At 36.6% G+C, this 20,040-nt stretch overlaps 1 protein-coding gene across 1 annotated transcript in view; it reads right to left on the bottom strand.

The window, feature by feature from the left end:
• Positions 1 to 20,040, bottom strand: part of KHDRBS3 (KH RNA binding domain containing, signal transduction associated 3) — a 213,556-nt gene that overhangs the window by 105,076 nt on the left and 88,440 nt on the right. Inside the window, exon 2 of the mRNA XM_044669251.1 lies at positions 14,290 to 14,408. Coding sequence (XP_044525186.1) covers positions 14,290 to 14,408 — 119 coding nt within the window. The remainder of the gene's footprint in view (positions 1 to 14,289; positions 14,409 to 20,040) is intronic.

Raw genomic sequence — 20,040 nt, 5'->3', positions numbered from 1 at the left:
GTCCAGCTATATTCAATACCCTACATTAGCGGTTCCACTGTTTTGTGGATTGGGCTAGTCCCCTGCTCTGGGTTCTGTATATGTGTGTATGTGTGTGTGTAGACTGGGGAGCACAACACTATTCCATCAGTTTTATATACCACAATTTTTTTAGCCAGTCTCAAACTCATGGATATCCTTGAGGAAGATTATTTAGCAATTATGGCACTATCTTAAAAATATGAGCAAAAAGGGTCTATTCAGCACATTTTGGGAAATTATGAAGGGAAATTACCCAAATATCTTAGAACCAGAGGGAAAAATGAAAATGGAAAGAATATACCAATTATCTTCTAAAAGAGATCCAAAGTCAAAAACTGAGGAATATTATAGTCAAATTCTAGAGAGTCCCAGTCAAATAGAAAATACTCCAGTAGTGTGAAATCTCAGTTGGGATCACATCAGACTTAGCAGCTACTATGATAAATAAATGGAGAGTTTAGAATATGATATTCTGGGAAGCAAAAGATTATAACCTAGAATAGGATAGTCAACAAATTGAGTATACTCTTGCAAGGGGAAAAATGAGCAATTTAAATGAAATAGAGGATTTCTAGGCATTTTTTTATGAAAAGACAATGTCTTCTCCTTTTAACAAAATTCAGTTAATAGAAAAATGAGAACTGTCACTTCCAATATGGTATTTCAAACATATTACTTGAGAGGTAAAAAGGCAAACATGAATAAGAAATCATGAAGAAGTTAATACGGTTTATATTCTCAAATTATAATATGATTCGTGTAACTCCTAAGAATGTTATCCTAGGGCAATAAGAAGTAGTCTCTTTAAAGGACATGAGTAAGAACTACATTACATTTAGATAAATCTCAAAAAAATGTATGGATGAGAAAAAATAAGAGGGAAAGTAAAAATGGAGAAAATTATCTCATTTAAAAGAGGAAAGCAAAGAAGTTTTTTCAATAATAAACCTCCTTCTTTTCTAAACTGGTTCAAAGAAAGAAATTTTATATACACACACAATTGGGAATAGAAATTCATCTTATCTAACAATGAAGTTGAAGGGAAAGGTATTAAAGAAAGTTGTGTTGGGGAGTAATCAAAGGAGGCAGTGGTCAGAAGCAAAATACTTTTGAGGAAGGACAAGGTAAAAAGAGAAAAAAAAGAAGGAAGAAAAGAGGGAAAATAGGATGAAGAAACATACACAGCAGTCATAACTCTAACTATGAATGGGACAAACTCATCCATAAAACAGAAATGGATAGCAAGAATGGATTAAAAAACCATAATCGAAGAATGCTGTTTACAAGAATCCATGTGAACTGATGCAAAGAAGTGAACAAAAGAAGAGAAATGTATACAGTAACAATACTGTAAAGATAAATAATATTGTGAGGTTCAGTAACTGATGAATACAATGACTAAACATAATTTCAAAGGACTCATAATACTTTTTACTTCCAGATAGAGCTGACAGACTCATACTACAGATTGAAATATATTTTCTTTTCTTTCACTCTATTTTTTTGAGAGGTGGTTTGGAAGAAGAGAAAAATAAATAATACAGGAATTAGTTTTGCTTAACTACACATATTTGGAAAAGGCTTTGTTTTTCTTGTCTTCTAAATGGATAGAGAAGAGGAAGGTTATATAGAGAATTCAGAACTGAAAATAAATTTAAATTGATTTGAAAAAGAACTGATAATTCTAGCAATACTATTTCTGGGTCTGTTTCTCAAGGAAGAAAAAGGAAAAGCAACCTATACAAATATTTATAAAAGCTCTCTTTGTGGTGGCAAAGAACTGGAAATTGGGGGGATATCCATTAAATGAGGAACGGCTAAACAAATTGTGTATATGATTATGATGGAATACTATCATGCCATAAGAAACAATTGAGCAGACTAATTTGAGGATAACTTGGAAAGAACTACACAAGATAACAAATAGTAAAATGAGTAGAGCCAAGAACATCACATATAGCTACAAATATAATCCTTAAAGAATAAATTGTGAATGTTACCTCCAGAGACATAATTTGTATGAACATGTCTGTCTTCCAGACGATGCCTTCTATAATGTGAGAAGTGAGGAGGAAATAGGACGAATTCTATTAATAATAAAATAAAATAAAAATGTATAACAATTAACAAGTATATAAAAGAATGATCAAAATTACTAAAAATAAAAGAAATGCACATCAAAACAACCCTGACATTTTACTTCACATCTGCAAATTGACATGAATAAGAAAAGAAAAAAATAGCTAATTCTGGAGGGATTGTGGTAAACTAGGAATACTAGTACATTACTGTTGAAGCAATGAATCAGTCTGACCATTTTGGAAAACAATTTAGAATTGTGTAGAAAAAATGACACAGAGATTATATTACTAAGTATATAACTCAAAGAGGCCACTGACAAGATATATGCACTATGATATTTATAAGAACACTTTCTATAATAGCAAAATATTGGAAATAAGATGCACATAGATAGGAGAATGGCTAAACAAACAATGGCATATGAATTTAATAGAATATTATTATTTTGCTGAAAAATATGGTGATTATGATTAGAAAAGCATGGAAAGGCAAATAAAATTGATGCAGGTTAAGCAAAGTCAAGAAAAGAAAACTATGCACAAGAATACAAGATATATGTAAAGAACCACAAAATAATCAAAAGTCAATGCAGAAAATTATAAATTATGCAAATGTTGCTCCAAAGAGAAAATGTTGTTAAACTCACTCCTTTGCAGAATTGAGTAGTTAACAGATGTAGTAATTAGCAGCAACATTTTACATTTAAAATTTTTAAAAATTTTAAAATTTTTGATGCTTTTGAATAATTGTTAACTTTTTTCTCTTTTCCTTTTTTGGGGGTAAGAGGATTCTTAAAAACATTTTAAATCTGGCCTCAGACACTTCTGAGCTATGTGACCCTGGGAAAGTCACTTAACCTCAACTGCCTAACGTACACTGCTCATTTGTCTTGCAGCCAATTCTCAGTATTGAGTCTAAGATGGAGTTTAAGGGTTTTTAAAAAATTAATTTAATGGAATGACTTTCTGGGAGAGACAAGAGAAGAAATATTTGGAGAAATTTTGGTGATAAAAATATATTAATTTCTAAAATAAATTATATTACAAAAATGTATAAAAAATACTTAAGAGGAGAAAAAAAACTAATGAGAAGATTAAAGGAGAGAAGAAGCCAGTAATCTGAGCCTCAAGTAGGTCAAGCTAGGAAGGGCAGTGAATAACAGGATAAGTATACTACACAGATTTAATCTCAAAGTATAGATCTCATTCCCTTTTTTCCCCATAAGTTCTTATTGTTATAAAGAAGTAAGCAAAATGTTGACAATGGGGAGGAATAACAGGGATAAAGGTGATAGGCTGAGTTAAGGGAATGAATGGGTAATCTTAGTATAGGGAGGAGTAAAGGGGTTAGGTGAGTAATGAAGGGATGAATTGGTTGTATATAGGAAGGTAAGGGAATGAATGGGAGTATAGGTAGGGCTGCTCAAACAGGCTAATCTGCTGAGGCTAGAGTACAGGGAGGAAATAAGATGGATTTTTCAGGCAGGGAAAGTATTTCTATGATACAAGAGGAATTGGGCCAGTCAAAAATGATTAGATCTGGCTGGAGGGGTTTCTCTTGTTAATTTCTAAGAACCCTTGAGGGAGGAGTCAAAGGCTCCTCCCTGCCAGTGAAATTGATGTCTGTAGGAAGTCTCTGCTGGGTACTTCCTGCCCAAGATGGATACCTAGGTTTCCCTCAAAAAATAAAAGGAATTAATTTCTTCCCTCTTCAGCCTTTGCCTTAATATATACATAATAATAATATAATAATACAATGATTCACCAGAGGCTTTTGTGTATTGTTGTGAGGAAGATTAGATTAGTTAGTTAATTAAGTATTAAGGATGTATCTAGCAGGAAGGAGCTGGAGCTGGAAATTCCAGGATAGAATGAAGGAGGAGGAAGAGTGTGTGTGCCCTGAGAGAGGACTCCATTAGTGGTGGGCAAAACCTGTTGCCAGCCTTGGAGATCTCAGAGCAAAGGACACCCTGCTTCCTGATGTTCCCCTGGGATCCTGAGTGGTGGCATCTAGCAAAGAGAGAAGATCAACAGTGCTGTGCCAGGGAAGAGGTGAAGTTTGAGATCTGGTAGACAGCGTTTCAAGCAAACCCTCACTACTTGGTACCTGAGACCACCTTGGCTCTTGGCATCCAGATTGCAGTGAGAATCCCAAAGCCACAAAGCCACTAGCTATGCTGCTCAAATCTGGCAGGTCCAGACTGAGATAGTCACTCAAAGACTCCATTATAGCTCCTTGGGCCCTGTCAGTTTAGATTGCTAAGTTAGTGTAGAAATAAGTCTTTCCTTTCTCTGTGGGTTTAATCATTAGGTTTTAAGGTTTTAGAGTAGAGATCCCTATCCCACCTTTTAGTTATTCATAATAAAACCAGTTATATCCTGTTACCTTGCCTGTCGGACTCAAAGCCTCTGGCCCAGGGTGACAGTTGGTCAACGGTCCCTTTGTCAGTTAGGAGCAGCTTGGCTGTTCTGATCTTCATGTCCAAGTCTAGTCTCTCATAAACCCCAGTGTGTGTACCAACAATCACCTAGTATTATTATAATATCCCTGGTGTCCCCATTACCTTTACTTATATTTCCTACAGTAGGTAACAAAGGGGACTTATTGATGGCAGGGGTGAGTTGAGGGAGAGAGGGTTTCAGGGTTTTGTAACTGCTACTAGGGAGAAAGCTGGTGTTGGGGGAAGGGTCACAGAGAAAGGAGTCAGACTGAGAGAGTCGGCTCTCCCAGTCAGGAAGGATTCACTGCCCTGAAGTAAAGTATTTATCAGATCACTAAATAAGGGGGTAGCTTGATTTAGGATATCCTACTTGCCTACAGAAGCTAAAACCCACAATGTCCAAACACCAAAACCACCCTTCCTCCCAGGGCCCAATGGGGAAATTCAGGGAAAACAGTAGGGATGTAAATGGAGAGATCAGGGAGAGGTCCAGAGAAATCAGGCTAGGTACAAATGCCCCAAAGACAATAAGCACGGGCCAAAGCAGAAGTCAAAAGTCAAAAGCCCTTCGGTTGGAGCTTCAGCACTATTTATAGTATCAGGCTCCAACTGTCTTTCTGTGAACATTCTAAAACTTCTAATTGCCAGGGCTGTACAGTTGAATTTGCAAAAAGCAAAAAAAAACTATTGCTGCAACCGTGCATTACAATATTTAAGGGGATAGGAGGAAGTATTGAGAGGAAACTTGTACAACCTTAATAAAATATGTTGCCAAAAAAAGCATATAAAGAGCTCTCTTAATTGTGAATTTTGTTGAGTACAAAGGCAAGAAAAGATGGACCCAGAAGAACCAAAGCTATACTTTTGTTAAACCTTTGCAGTCTACTTTTAAATAAAGGTTAAAATAAATGTTATATATTTTGTAAGTGTTATAAATGTTTTGATAAATGTTTTTTGCATTTTATTTCGATACCAGACATGAACCACTGAATTTTCCTGAAGCAAGTTTAGCCCAAACATTTTATTATTGCTTATAAGAATGGATAAAAATAACGTCTTGGTTGGCTTTGTGGTTGAAATGGGTGAAGGGACATGAAAGTAGTTTTTGGTACCTGTGTGGCCTGGGGCTAGTTTATCCTAGACACAGTGAGACTAGCATACTGGATGTCTGAGAGAGTTAACAGGAAAAATAAAATATGAATAGCTACCATAGATTATTGTTGATGGACTTAGTAAGACAGACTGCCAGCAAAAAGAAAAATTGAAAGTAAAATATCCATACACATTTACTAACTGGACATAAATGCTCTCAGTCTTCAAAGGCCTATATCCTAAAGGGAAAGAGAAAGGGACAATACATAGAATTAACACAACAAGACAGAAGGATAACATTAATAGAGATGAGGTAAAAGATCTCTAACTCAATGTTCAGGCAGGAAAATGTGAACATTGAGATCAGGATTATTAATCAAGAGAATAGCAACAGAATTAAGGATGACACACTGGAACATGTCCCAGTGGTCAAAAACAGAAACAAACAAATCTTAAGCTTACCTAGGCAGTAACTGAGTTAGTGGTTTTTACTTCCAAAATGGCAGTTTTATGGAACAATGGATGAGAGCACTGGACTTCAGAAGGCCTGAGATTAAATACAGTCTCAGATACTAACTAGTCATGGAAGCCTGGGAAAGTCACTGAACATGGTTGCTTCTATTTCTTCATTTATAAAATGGAGATTGTAACATCATCTACTTCTCAATGCTATTGTGAGGATAAAATTATAATAGCTAAATTTTATATAACACTTTCTATGTGCCTGGCACTCTGCTAAGTTCATTAAAAAAATTTTCATTTGATCTTCACAGTCCTGGGAGGCAGGTGCTTTTATACTCCACCTTGAAGCCAGTAAGATGTATGAAGTGCTTTCAAACCTTAAATTTAAGGAGCTATATAGATGATATTACTACTGGCTATTGTAGCTACTGCTGCTATTGCTACTACTTATATGAGGATGACAACAACAATTACTAATTAAATTTAAAACAATGTGATAAGTGACTAGACTAGGACTGGTTAGGATGAGGTCCAAAGGGACCTGTGAAAAGCACCTCATTTAGTTCTCTTCTAATTTTTAAAATGATATAATTTTAATAACATCTAGCATCTATATGGCACTTTAAATTTGCAAAATACTTTAGTAGGGAAAGCTCAGTATTGTACATTAGTACAGTGGAGAGAAAGCTGGGCCTGGAATCAGGAAGATCCGAGTTCAAATTTGAGCACAGATATTTACAAGCTATTTCTCATCTGGCTGCATTACTTATTAAGTTGTGTCCAATACTTTATGACCCTCTGGAATATAGCAGGCTAATGTTGTCCATGGAGTTTTCTTGGCAAATATTTGCCATTTCCTTCTCTAGTAGATTAAGACAAACAGAAGTTAAAGTGTCTTCCTCAAGATCAGAAAAAGCCAGTGTCTGAAGTTACATTTGAACCCAGGTCTTAGTGCCTCAAGTACAGAGGAGGTACTTAATAAATGTTTAATAACTATTGATTGACTGTAAACACAGGAAAGTTACTTGAAATATCTATCTACTTGCTTCAGTTTCCTCAACTATAAAATGGGAATAATAACAGCACCTATATCTTGGATGCCTGTTGTGAGAATCAAATTCAATCCTAAATATTTGTAAAGTGCTTAGCACAATGCTTGACACATAGTGAGAATCACTTTCCTTCATTCCACAAAGCTCTGGGTTTAATGACTATCTCCTGTACTCAAAAAAGATTTTCTGTTCCTACCTCTTTTAAGACATGGCACTTTTCCTTCTTTTCTTCATGGATTTGGGCAGTTTCTGTATCTGCTAACTCTTACAAGATAGAGGGCCAATTGAAGTTAGAGGACAGTCTTTTCTAAAGGAGATCCCTACATCATTTATTTTCTTAATACCCTAAGAATAGAACCAGTCCACTCCTAGGTCTTCAATTTTTTTTTACTTAACTTCCTCAATACCCTTGTAGATATTATGGTTCTGAAATGAATCTTCATTCTTCTGTACATATTAGAATGTTAACACATCATCATAATAGTCTCTTAAAATTAATCAAATAAGTTAAAATTTCTCTCTGTTTAAGTTTCTGCATAATCAGGGACATAGTAAAGGAGAGCCTTCCCTGGTACAGGTGTATTCTCCTCTTAGACATTTAAAAAAACTGAAATTGTTAGGAGAATGAGGCACAATGGGAAAGGGGAAATCCATGGGGCAACCTCTATAAGTCTAGAATGGATATGAAGTTTTGATTGTATAAGTGATAACAGTTAAGGAAGAAGATTCTTATAGGCATCATGAATGAGAGAAAGTCTAGATCCCCACTATCATGGGCTCTTGTGTTTTCTTTTGAAAGTTCCTACCCAGCTCTGTTTTTCTATCGAGAATGTTGAATGTCTCCAACACAAATCGGCAGCAAGATTTAGAAAGAGAAATGCCTTTTAAAGGCACCCTAGACAATATAAAATATTTAGGAATCTATTTGCCAAGACAAACACAGGAATTATATGAACACAAACACAAAACGCTTTCCAAACAATTAAAACTAGATTTAAATAATTGGAAAAGCATTATTTGCTCCTGGGTAAGACAAGCTAATATAACAAAAATGACAATCCTACCCAAATTAATTTACTTATTCAGTGCCATATCTATTCAAACTACCAAGAAACTTTTTTATTGAATTGGGAAAAAAACTATAACTAGTTCACTTGGGAGAACCAAATATCAAGAATATCAAGGGAACTAATGGGAAAAAAAAGTGTGAAAAATGGTGGCCTAGCAGTACCAGTTCTTAAAACTGTACTATAAAGCAGTGGCTTTAAATTTAAAACAAAATGATACTGGCTCAAGGACAGATTGGGGAATCAATGGAATAGCCTTGGGGTAAATGTCATCAGCAAGATAGTGTATGACAAACCCAAAGATCACAGCTTCGGGGACAAAATCCCACTATTTGGCAAAAAAGGCTGGGAAAATTGGAAAATAGTATAGGAGAGATTAGGCATAGATAAAACATCACACATCCTATACCAAGATAAATTCAGAATGGGTAAATGACTTAAATATAAAGAAGGAAAATACAAGTAAATTAGGTGAACATAGAATAGTATACCTGTCAGATCTATGGGAAATAATTGAAGACCAAGCAAGAGATAGAGAATATTACAAAATGTAAAATGAAAAATTTTGATTGCATTAAATTAAGAAGGTTTTGTACAAACAAAATCAATGCAACCAAAATTATAAGGGAAGAAATATTTGGGAAAAAATCTTTATAACAAAAACCTCTAATTTCTCAAATCAATTGTACAAAAAAATCAAGTCATTCCCCAATTGATAAATGGGCAAGAGACATAAATAGACAATTTTCAGATAAAGAAATCAAAACTATCAATAAGCACATGAAAAACTGTTCCAAATCTGTAATAATTAGAGAAATGTAAATCAAAACACCTCTGAGGTACCATCTCATACCTAGCACGAGTGGTCAATATGACAGCAAGGAAAGCAATAAATGTTGGAGGGGTTGTAGCAAAATTGGGATGCTGATGCATTGCTGGTCAAGTTGTAAATTGATCCAACCACTCTTGGAAGGCAATTTGGAACAATGCCCAAAGGGCTTTAAAAAAAGACTGCCTGTCCTTTGATCCAGTCATACCACTGCTGGGTTTGTCAGCCAAAGAGAAGGGAAAAAGACTTGTACAAAAATATTAATAGCCATGCTCTTTGTAGTAACAAAAAAACCTAGAAAATGAATGGGTATTCATTGACTAGGGAATGGCTAAACAAATTGTGGTATATGATGGTGATAGAATACTATTGTGCAGTAAGGAATAATAAACTGGGGGGTTTCTATTAAACTGGAAAGACCTCCAGGAACTGATGCAGAGTGAAAAGAGCAGGACCAGGAGAACATTGTACACAGAGACTGATACATATCTGGTACAATTAAATGTAATAGACTTCTCTACTAGCAGCAATGAAATGATCCAGGACAATTCTGAGGGACTTATGAGAATGAACATCCAGAAAAAGAACTGTGGGAGTAAACACAAAAGAAAAACAACTGTTTGATTACATGGTTCGATGGGGATATGATTGGGGATATTGACTTTGAATGATCATTCTATTGCAAATATTAATAATATGGAAATAGGTTTTGAACAATGACATATGTAAAATTCAGTGGAATTGCTCATCCACTCTGGGAGGGGGAAAGGAAGAGGAAACAGAAAGAACATGAATCAGGTAACCATAGAAAAATATTCTTAATTAATTAATTAAAATTTAAAAAATGTCAAATGTCTTCTACTACATTAAATATTCTACACACACACTTTTTGTAGAATTATATTCAGCTTTGGAAAACATGCTATTGTTCTACTTCACGGAATATCACTCCATTTTCCAACATATTCCATATTCTAACTGCTTCATACTTATTTTGGTGGAAGCAGAAAGGCCTTCAAAAATTTTAATTTCAGTTCCCTGGAACTGATTTTTTCTGGATGCCTGTGATTTTGTTGTTGTTGTTGTTGTAGCCCTGAGGCTTTTCCTTGCACAGATCTTTTTCACAAAGTCAGTGGCATATTTTTTTTTCTATTTTTACTTTGCCCCCTGCTTCTCCCAGATGTAGGCAAGGGTCTGGGCATAGTCTCTTTCTGAGTAAGGTAACACTGGGTTGGAAGGAATGGTGACAGTTTGATGTCCAATTCTATTTCCTTGAGCTTTCAAGTTCCTTATTCTGATATTTTATACAGTGAAATAAGTGCAATAGTTTTCTCATTGGATTTTCAATCTAATTTTTAATATTCCTTTTTTGTCTGTTTTTGGTCACTTACTACTTAAGCTTTTCTAATTTTTAAAAATGCATTTTCAAGTTCTAAGGTTAAGATGGTGGCAGAGTAAAAAGCAGCTGCTTAACCTCTCCTAAGTGAAACATATAGGACTCCTCATGGGGACACAAAAACAAATCCAGATGAAAGAAGGGACCCCACAACATGGCTCAGCATTGAAGGTATGTGGGATCGGGGCATTTCTCTCACGAAAACGGAAGCTGAGCAACCCCCTGCACCACCTCCATACCACCTACAGGGCCAAAGCCAGCTCACAAGAGTTAAGAGTAAATTTGAGGCAGCCATTAAGCCCCTTGGCACCTACCTGGGGTCACCAGGGCCTGTTCCTGAGAGCAGCAATACTTAAGACCCCAAGAGACTAAAGAATACGCGGACTTTGAACACAGACCCTGAGCACAGGGGTGGTCTCAGCTGCAGACACATATTCTGAGTGCAGGCGTGGACTGTGGGTGGGGACCCAGTGCAGAGGGGTGTATGACCATGAAAGACCTGAGACTGTTAAAGGGGCTTTGGGCAGAGGAAAAAGCAAGGGGACCACCAGGAGGCTTGACCCTGAGAACAACTAGACCTGAGACTTCAGGAGCCCAAAGAGTGCAGACAGACCCTGAGCTTGAGGATAAAGCTGAGAGGGTTCTGGGCTAACAATGCAAGACAGAGACAAGAACCCCAGAAGAGAAAGATCAAGAAGAAATCTTTAACACTCGACAACTTTTACACAGAAAAAATCCAGATAACAGAGCAAACAGCAGAGGAGAACAAACAAGTAATCATATCCAAACCTTCCCAAAAAATAAAAACTGGTCACAAGCTATTGAAGAGTTTAAATCTGAGATTAATTAGAAGAATTATTTACAGGGAGAGATTGGAGTACTAAATGGTCTAAGATGATAAGGGGGTGGGTGGGAAAGAGGAGGGTGAAAAGTAGAAAACACCAAGAAAAACTTGAATGAATGAGAAAAATAGGATATTCTCTTACAAAGAGGGCATGGGAAGGGGAGGGGATCAATACTATTATAAGAAGGAGAGGAAGAGAGCATTAAGAGGTAATATTTAAACCTTACTCTCAGTGGAATTAATTCTGAGAAGGAAGAGTAGCTATATCCATTGAGATATAGCACTCTATCTAACCCTACTGAGAAAGTCAGAAGGGATAAACCAAGGGGAGCAGAGGAGTGGGGAGGTCAAGAAAGGGAGGGGAAGAGAAGGGAGAGGGAATTCATTAGGCCTTAAAAATAAAAAGAGGGGAATAACAAGGGAGGGAGTAGAAAGGATACTAAATCAAGGGAGGAGACAAGGATTACTGGTTTAAAACAGATCACTGGTTTAAAAGGAAATAGCCTAAGAAGAAGGGGTAGAACTAAGAGAGGATATCAAAAATGTTGGGGAATACACAACTGATAATTATAACTCTGAATGTGAATGGGATGATTTATTATACTAAATTTAAAAGTTTTTGTACAGACAAAAACAATGCAACCAAAATCAGAAGGGAAACAACAGATTGGGAAAAAAATCTTTATAACAAAAAACTCTGACAGGGGTCTATTCACTCAAATATACAAAGAGTTAAATCAATTGTATAAAAAAAATCAAGCCATTCCCCAATCAATAAATGGGTAAGGGACATGAATAGGCAATTTTCAGAAAAAGAAATCAAAACTATCAATAAGCACATGAGAAAGTGCTCCAAATCTCTAATAATTAGAGAAATGCAAATTATAACAACTCTGAGGTATCATCTCACACCTAGCAGATTGGCTAAAATGATAGCAGGGGAGAGTAATGAATGTTGGAGGGGATGTGGCCAAATTGGGACATTAATGCATTGCTGGTGGCGTTGTGAACTGATCCAACCATTCTGGAAGGCAATTTGGAACTATGCTCAATGGGCTCTAAAGGACTGCCTGCCTGCCCTTTGATCCAGCCATACCATTGTTGGGTTTGTACCCCAAAGAGATCCTAGATAAAAGAGACTTGTACAAAAATATTTATAGCACACTTTTTTGTGGTGGCAAAAAACTGGAAAACGAGAGTATGCCCTTCTATTGGGGAATGGCTGAACAAACTGTGATATATGCTGGTGATGGAATATTACTGTGTTAAAAGGAATAATAAACTGGAAGAATTCCAAGTGAATTGGAATGACCTCCAGGAATTGATGCAGAGTGAAAGGAGCTGAGCCAAAAGAACATTGTACTCAGAGACCAATACACTGTGGTAAAATAGAATGTAATGGACTTCCGTACTAGCAGCAATGCAATAACCCAGGAACTTATGGAAAAGAACGCTGGATGATAAACTCTTTCCCTCAGGCTTAGTAGAGTGTCACATATAACACCATTCCTAACAACCATCGGTTATTTTTTGGTACCTTAACCAATATCTTCTGTTCCTTAATTCTCTGGTGTAGCACTGATGCTAGAAGGTTGTCCTGGTACTTCTGTTAGTTGAAGTTCAGAGCTTTTTAGAGCTCTGAGATTGCAATTCAGAGTTTTTTAGATTTTATGCTGCTGGTTTGTTATCCTTGAGTGATTTTTGTCCCTGAGCAGTTATATTCACCTGCTGCAGCCTACAGACAACTTTTTTTTATAAGATTGGAAATGAGGAAGTCCTAGAGCAGCATTGGCAAATGTTTTTGAAATCCTGTGCCCAAACTGCAATTTCAACCTGCCTTTGAGCTGCCCCCGAGCCCCGCCCACATTACCCCAGATTGAGGAGGGAAGAAGTTCTTGCAATGGGTGGCTGCATAGAGGGGTGGGAAATGCTAAAAAAGTCTTTGATCATTGTGGAGGGAGGAACAACATATCCTCCACTGTGCCACCCCAGCACCTTGCCACAGCTTTGCCAACATGGAACTAGGGCAAGGAGTTGTTTTGTTGTTAGTTTATGCCATGCCCTTGCATCTGCTAATATAGTTTTACAAAGTGCTGGAGGAGAGGGAGAGGTGCTTAGTAAAGTCAGGGTTGGTCAATGGGTTTGAAAAACAAATTTTAATATTCTTTTGGATTTTAGATGTTATAGACCACAGAGAGCTGGAGTTGCTTAATATTTAGAGCATAATTTCTATTTTTGTCAAGGCTGAGATAAGTGGTCAGATCACAGAAAATATCTAGATTTCCATATTATTCCTCATGTGACCATTATTCTCATTGCTTTAATATATTAAAGTGCATTGAACTCAAAAGTTTATTTATTGAAAGCATGAAAACTTTTGTTTATTGTTTAACTAAGCCACTTTTTGGTGCCATCATCACCTTTTATCCAAGACTGACCTTCAACTTAATGTGGAAGAATTATAAGCATAAATAAATAATTCTATATAGTCAATGGCTTAAATCATTAACCACTGAATCTCCAAGTTATGATTTTCATAGAGACAGAAGTGAGATCTCAGAGTAAAACTATTTATGCATATGATATATGGGTAATGATACATGCTTTATCCCTGGTCCTTTTACATCATCCAAAAAAGTGAAATGGAAAATTGGACCTGGAATTAGATTATGTCTAAGATCCCATCAGGTTGTAACTATAAATTCCTACAATTGTATTTAATACAACTCTCTATTCAGAAACACCATCTTAACCTAACTAATTACTAAGTAGTTTGTTGAAACGTTTCCAAGATTTGTACTTTTGTTAATAATTTTAAAGAGCTTAGAAATTTCTATGAAGTTTCTCTGTGCAATCATTTGATGTAAAATGCAAAGAATATCTTCAAAATTCATAAAATGAAACCTTTAAATTACAATAATATTTAAGGAATACCTTTTTAAAAATTTCAAAAAGTTAATAAATGAAATATTAGTTGATTTAACTTTAGAAAGGAAACACTTACCTTGGGGAATTGTTTTACAGGAATTAATACTTTCTGCCCCAGTTTCATGTTCTTATTAATCACAACATCAATGTACTTTTCCTCTTCCTTGCTTTCTCCTTTTTGGAACTTCTCAATTTCTGTAGGGAAAAAGGAGATAAAAGCCACAGATGATATGAGTTCATAACTTGCAGTATTTCAGAAATTATCAATTGGGTCATCTTTGTCATGAATCAAAACCAAACACACAAATCAAAGTGAGAAATGGCTATAAGAAAAAACATCTAGTTTGATATTTTATTTCTGTGATATTTTTGTAGTTCAGTGGGGAGGAAGGGGTGTAAAAATTATCAGATCATGAACCTATGTAGTCAATAGCAATTATTCAGGATAACAGATAATATTAACCTGAATAATATAGATTATTTTTCTCAAAATTTCCTGAATTTCATCGATGGAAAAATAAAACACTATAGGAACCATATTCTACAAAACTGCTACATTTTAAACTTTTAGGAACTTAGATCTGTCTTCTTTGGGGAAAAATAGATAACGTAATCCTTCTTCTTTTTATTTCTAACATTTAGTTCAATGACTTAAAATATAGTGTTATAGGGGACAGCCAGGTAGTTCAGTAGATTGAGAGCAAGACTTAAGAATCAGGAGGTCCTGGGTTCAAATCTGACCTCAGACATTTCCTAGTTGTGTGACCTCTTCTGCCATGGAACCAATTCATAATATTGATTCTTAGATAGAAGGAAAGGATTTTTAGTGTGTTTTTTGGTGGTTGTGGGTTAAGTCAATGATCCAGTCATTTATTCGGAATGAGGGTTTTTGAATAGTTGCAGATAACTATCATATCCATCCTAAAAACACACTTTTCCTGAAGAAATATCCCAATATTTTAAGCTAATCCAATAGATTTATTTTTTAAAACCCTCTCCATGACAAAAAATACAATACAATTTGTTTTTACTCTCTAAAGACAGAGGTGTCAGAGGTGTCATACATTCAAATTCCTAAGTGCTCCCAAACAAATTAAAGTGTGTTAGATTTAAATTAATATATCCAGTTACTTATTTTCCATAAAGTTTATTAATAATCACTTGAAGTAGAAAAAGCAGATATGTAGATATTCAAGCCTCAAACCTAACCTTGACCATGTGGTCCTCCACATGGCTGGCTGACTCAGCCATGGTACTCCACTGCTGACTCCAAGGTAATAGAGCAAGTCTGGGTCCCACTCATACCTTTTTATTCACATTCATGGACTCAGCACCAGCTCATAAAAATGGGATGAACTGGGTTGGAAATCCAGTAGGGGGAGGGGATGAAACTCCTTCTACACAATCACTCACCATGATTCTATTGAGAGCATGTTGAGGTCTCCCAGATTTACATGCCTAGTCTCCCCAGTGCATCATGCCAGCTTATACCGCTAAAGATTCTGACTAAAGGTACATAACCTATTGCACTTTACAAAACAGAAATTACAACAATTTGGGGATAAAAGGAAAAGAAAAGAGGAAGAAAACAAAAAAATGATTGACAGACACATTCACAAAAAAAGCCAATTGGGGAAGAGGGCGGCAGAGTAAGGAGCAGCTGTTCCATCTCTCCTAACCGAAGCATACAGACTCCACAAGGGGACATAAAAACCAATCTAGAGGAACAAAGGAACCCCACAACAGGGCGAAGCATTGAAGGTACGCGGAATTGGGGCATTTCCACGCTATAAAGGGGTGAAACAGCTCTCACTAAAACATGACAGAAAGAAACCCCTCCACCCACCCCCCCACACCACACACAGCGCAAAAGCCAACGCACAAGAGTGAAAACAAGATTGGGGCAACCAGTAAATCACTAGCAGCCCCAGGGCTTGTTCCTGAGAGCTGCAAGATGTGGGACCCCAAGTGGCTGGGGGGCGAGCACGGCACACGGACTTTCCACAGCTTCTACAGGGGTGAAAACATCGCCCTAGGGGCAGACAAAAATCTTGAGCACAGGGACTTTCCGGAACATCTGTGCAGTGAAGGCATTGCCCTAGGCGGGAACAAAGATCTTGAATTCAGGGACTTTCCTAAGTGTCTGTGCAGGTGAAGGCATTGCCCTAGGCACAGACAAAGATCTCACAACACAGGGGCTTTCCCAAGTGTCTGCATGGGTGAAGGCGGTGCCCTAGGCTTGGACAAAGATCTCGAGCCCAGGCTTGGACCTCAAGTGGGGACCTGGTGCAGACGGGAGCGCGGCTGTGGAAGCAGCCCCTGAGACTGCTGAAGGAGCCTCAGGGAGAGGGGCAGACCAGGGACGACCAGGAGGCTTGACCCTGAGGTCAAGGAAACCAGAGTCCTCAGGAGCTTAGAAAAGGCAGGCAGACCAGGGGGTGTGAAGACAAAGCTGAAAAGGGGCGGGGCTAACAATGGCAAGCCGAGAACCCCAGAAGAAAAAGATTATCAAGAAAAACTCTGGAACAATCGACAACTTTGACAAACAGAAAATCCAGACAACAGAGGAGGACAAACAAGTATCCCAACCTTCCCAAAAAAATGAAAACTGGTCACAAGCTATTGAAGAGTTCAAAAATGAGATGTTGAGTAAGATAGAAGAGATCTGGCAAGAAAATAAAAGTTTAAAAGGCAGAATTTCACAATTGGAAAGTGAGGCAAGTCAACTGAAGACCAGAAATGACCAGGTTGAAAAGGAAAACCAGGCCCTAAAGGCTAGAATTGAGCAATTAGAAGCCAATGATCTCTCAAGACAACAAGAACAAATAAAACAAAGTCAAAAGACTAATAAAATAGAAGGAAACATGAAATATCTCAATGAGAAAGTGACAGACCAAGAAAACCAGTCTAGAAGAGACAATTTGAGAATCATTGGTCTTCTAGAAAAAGCAGAAATTAATAAAAACTTGGACTCCATACTTAAAGAAATTATTCAGCAAAATTGCCCTGAAGTCCTACAACAAGAGGGCAATACAGACATTGAAAGGATCCATAGATCACCCTCTACACTGGAACCAGAAAAGTCAACACCTAGGAATATAATAGCCAAATTCAAGAGCTTTCAAGTAAAAGAAAAAATCTTACAAGAAGCCAGAAAGAGACAATTTAAATATCAAGGAGCACCAATCAGGATCAGACAGGATCTGGCAGCCTCCACGCTAAAAGACAGCAAGGCTTGGAATACAATATTCAGAAAGGCAAGAGAGCAGGGCCGTCAGCCACGGATCAACTACCCATCGAAACTGACAATATACTTCCAGGGAAAAGTATGGGCATTCAACAAAATTGAAGATTTCCAAGTTTTTGCACAAAAGAGACCAGGACTAAATGGAAAGTTTGATACCAAACCAGAAAAATCAAGAGAAACATGAAAAGGTAAATAAGAAACAGAGGGAAAAGAAAGAAAATTAATAATTTTTTAAATTTGACTCTTTAAGGTCTTAAATAAGATCTAATTATCTGTATTACTATGTGGAGAAATGCTATATATAATTCTCTGTAGTGAACTCTATTCACTATTATAGCAACCAGAAGAATAATTTATAGGGAGAAGACAGGATACTTAAAGGTCTAAGATGACATGGGGGGTGGGAAAGAGGGGAGGGAATAGTAGGGGACACCAAGAAAAATCTGAGTAAATAAGAAAAATAGGATATTCTATTACACACAAAGAGGGCATGGGAAGGGGAGGGCATAAATACTACTATAAGAAGGAGAGGAAGAGAGCATTAAGAGGTAATAATCAAACCTTACTCTCAGTGTAATCAACCCGGAGAGGGAAGAGTAGCTTTATTATCCATTCGGATAAAAAACTCTATCAAACACAACTGAGAAAGTCAGAAGGGGTAAACCAAAGGGAGCAGGGGCGTGGGGAGGTCAAAAAAGGGAGGGGAAAAGAAGGGGGAGGAAATTCATTAGGCCTCTAAAAAGCAAAAAGCCGGGGGATAACAAGGGAGGGGGCAGAAAGGGAAATCAATCAAGGGAGGGGATAAGGGATACCGGCTCAAAGCAAACCACTGGTTTAAAAGAAAATAGTGTAAGAAGAAGGGGGGGGTCTAGGGGAGGATACAAAAATGTCAGTGAATGCACAACTGATAATTGTAACTCTGAATGTGAATGGGATGAACTTGCTCATAAAACGGAAGCAAATAGCAGAGTGGATCAGAAACCAAAATCCTACCATATGTTGTCTACAAGAAACACATATGAGGCATGTAGACATACATAAGTGTAAGGTTAAGGGCTTGAGCAAAATCTTTTGGGCAGCAAATGAGAAAAAGAAGGTAGGAGTGGCTATTATGATCTCTGACAAAGCCTAAGTAAAAATAGATATGATTTAAAAAGACAGGGAAGGTCATTACATCCTGATTAAAGGCAGTATAAACAATGAGGAAATAACACTGCTCAATATATATGCACCAAGTGGTATAGCATCCAAATTCATAAAGGAGAAACTGGCAGAGCTCAAGAAGGAAATAGATAGTAAAACCATAATAGTGGGAGATCTAAATATTCCTCTAACAGATCCATATAAATCAAACCAAAAAATAAATAAGAAAGATGTAAGAGAGGTGAATGAAGTCCTAGAAAAATTAGATTTAATCGATATGTGGAGAAAAATAAATAGGGACAAAAAGGAATACACCTTCTTTTCAGCTGAACATGGTACATTCACAAAGATTGACCATGTAATAGGGCATAGAATCATTGCAAACAAATGCAAGAGCAGAAATAATAAATGTAACCTTCTCAGATCATAATGCAATAAAAATAACAATTAATAAGGGCACCTGGACAGACAAATCAAAAACCAATTGGAAATTAAACAATATGATTCTCCAAAACCAATTAGTCAAAGAAGAAATCATAGAAACAACAATTTCATTGAAGAGAATGACAATAATGAGACATCCTACCAAACTCTGTGGGATGCAGCCAAGGCAGTACTCAGGGGGAAATTTATATCCTTGAGTGCATATATTAACAAATAAAGGAGGTCAGAGATCAATGAATTGTGTATGCAACTCAAAAAATTAGAAAGCGAGCAAATTAAAAACTCCCAGATGAAAACCAAATTAGAAATACTAAAAATTAAGGGAGAAATTAATAAAATCGAAAGTAAAAGAACTATTGAATTAATAAATAAGACTAGAAGCTGGTATTTTGAAAAAACAGATAAAATAGACAAAGTACTGGTCAATCTAATAAGAAAAAGGAAAGAAGAAAACCAAATTGACAATATTAAAGATGAAAAGGGAGACCTCACCTCTAATGAAGGGGAAATTAAGGCAATCATTAAGAACTATTTCGCCCAATTATATGGCAATAAATATAACAATTTAGGAGATATGGATGAATATTTACAAAAATATAAATTGCCTAGATTAACAGCAGAAGAAATAGAATACCTAAATAATCCCATATCAGAAATAGAAATTGAACAAGCCATCAAAGAACTCCCTAAGAAAAAGTCCCCAGGACCTGATGGATTCACAAGTGAATTCTATCAGACATTCAAAGAGCAACTAATCCCAATACTATACAAATTATTTGATATGATAAGCAAAGAAGGAGTCCTACCAAATTCCTTTTATGACACAAATATGGTATTGATCCCAAAGCCAGATAGACGAAAAACTGAGAAAGAAAACTATAGACCAATCTCCTTAAGGAACATAGATGCAAAAATCTTAAATAGAATATTAGCAAAGAGACTCCAGCAAGTAATTAAGAAGATCATCCACCATGATCAGGTGGAATTTATACC

Source organism: Gracilinanus agilis, chromosome 1, assembly GCF_016433145.1.
Source record: "Gracilinanus agilis isolate LMUSP501 chromosome 1, AgileGrace, whole genome shotgun sequence".
NCBI classification, from domain to species: domain Eukaryota; kingdom Metazoa; phylum Chordata; class Mammalia; order Didelphimorphia; family Didelphidae; genus Gracilinanus; species Gracilinanus agilis.
Note: the sequence above shows the minus strand (reverse complement) of the source record. Positions and strands in the feature narration are given on the sequence as shown.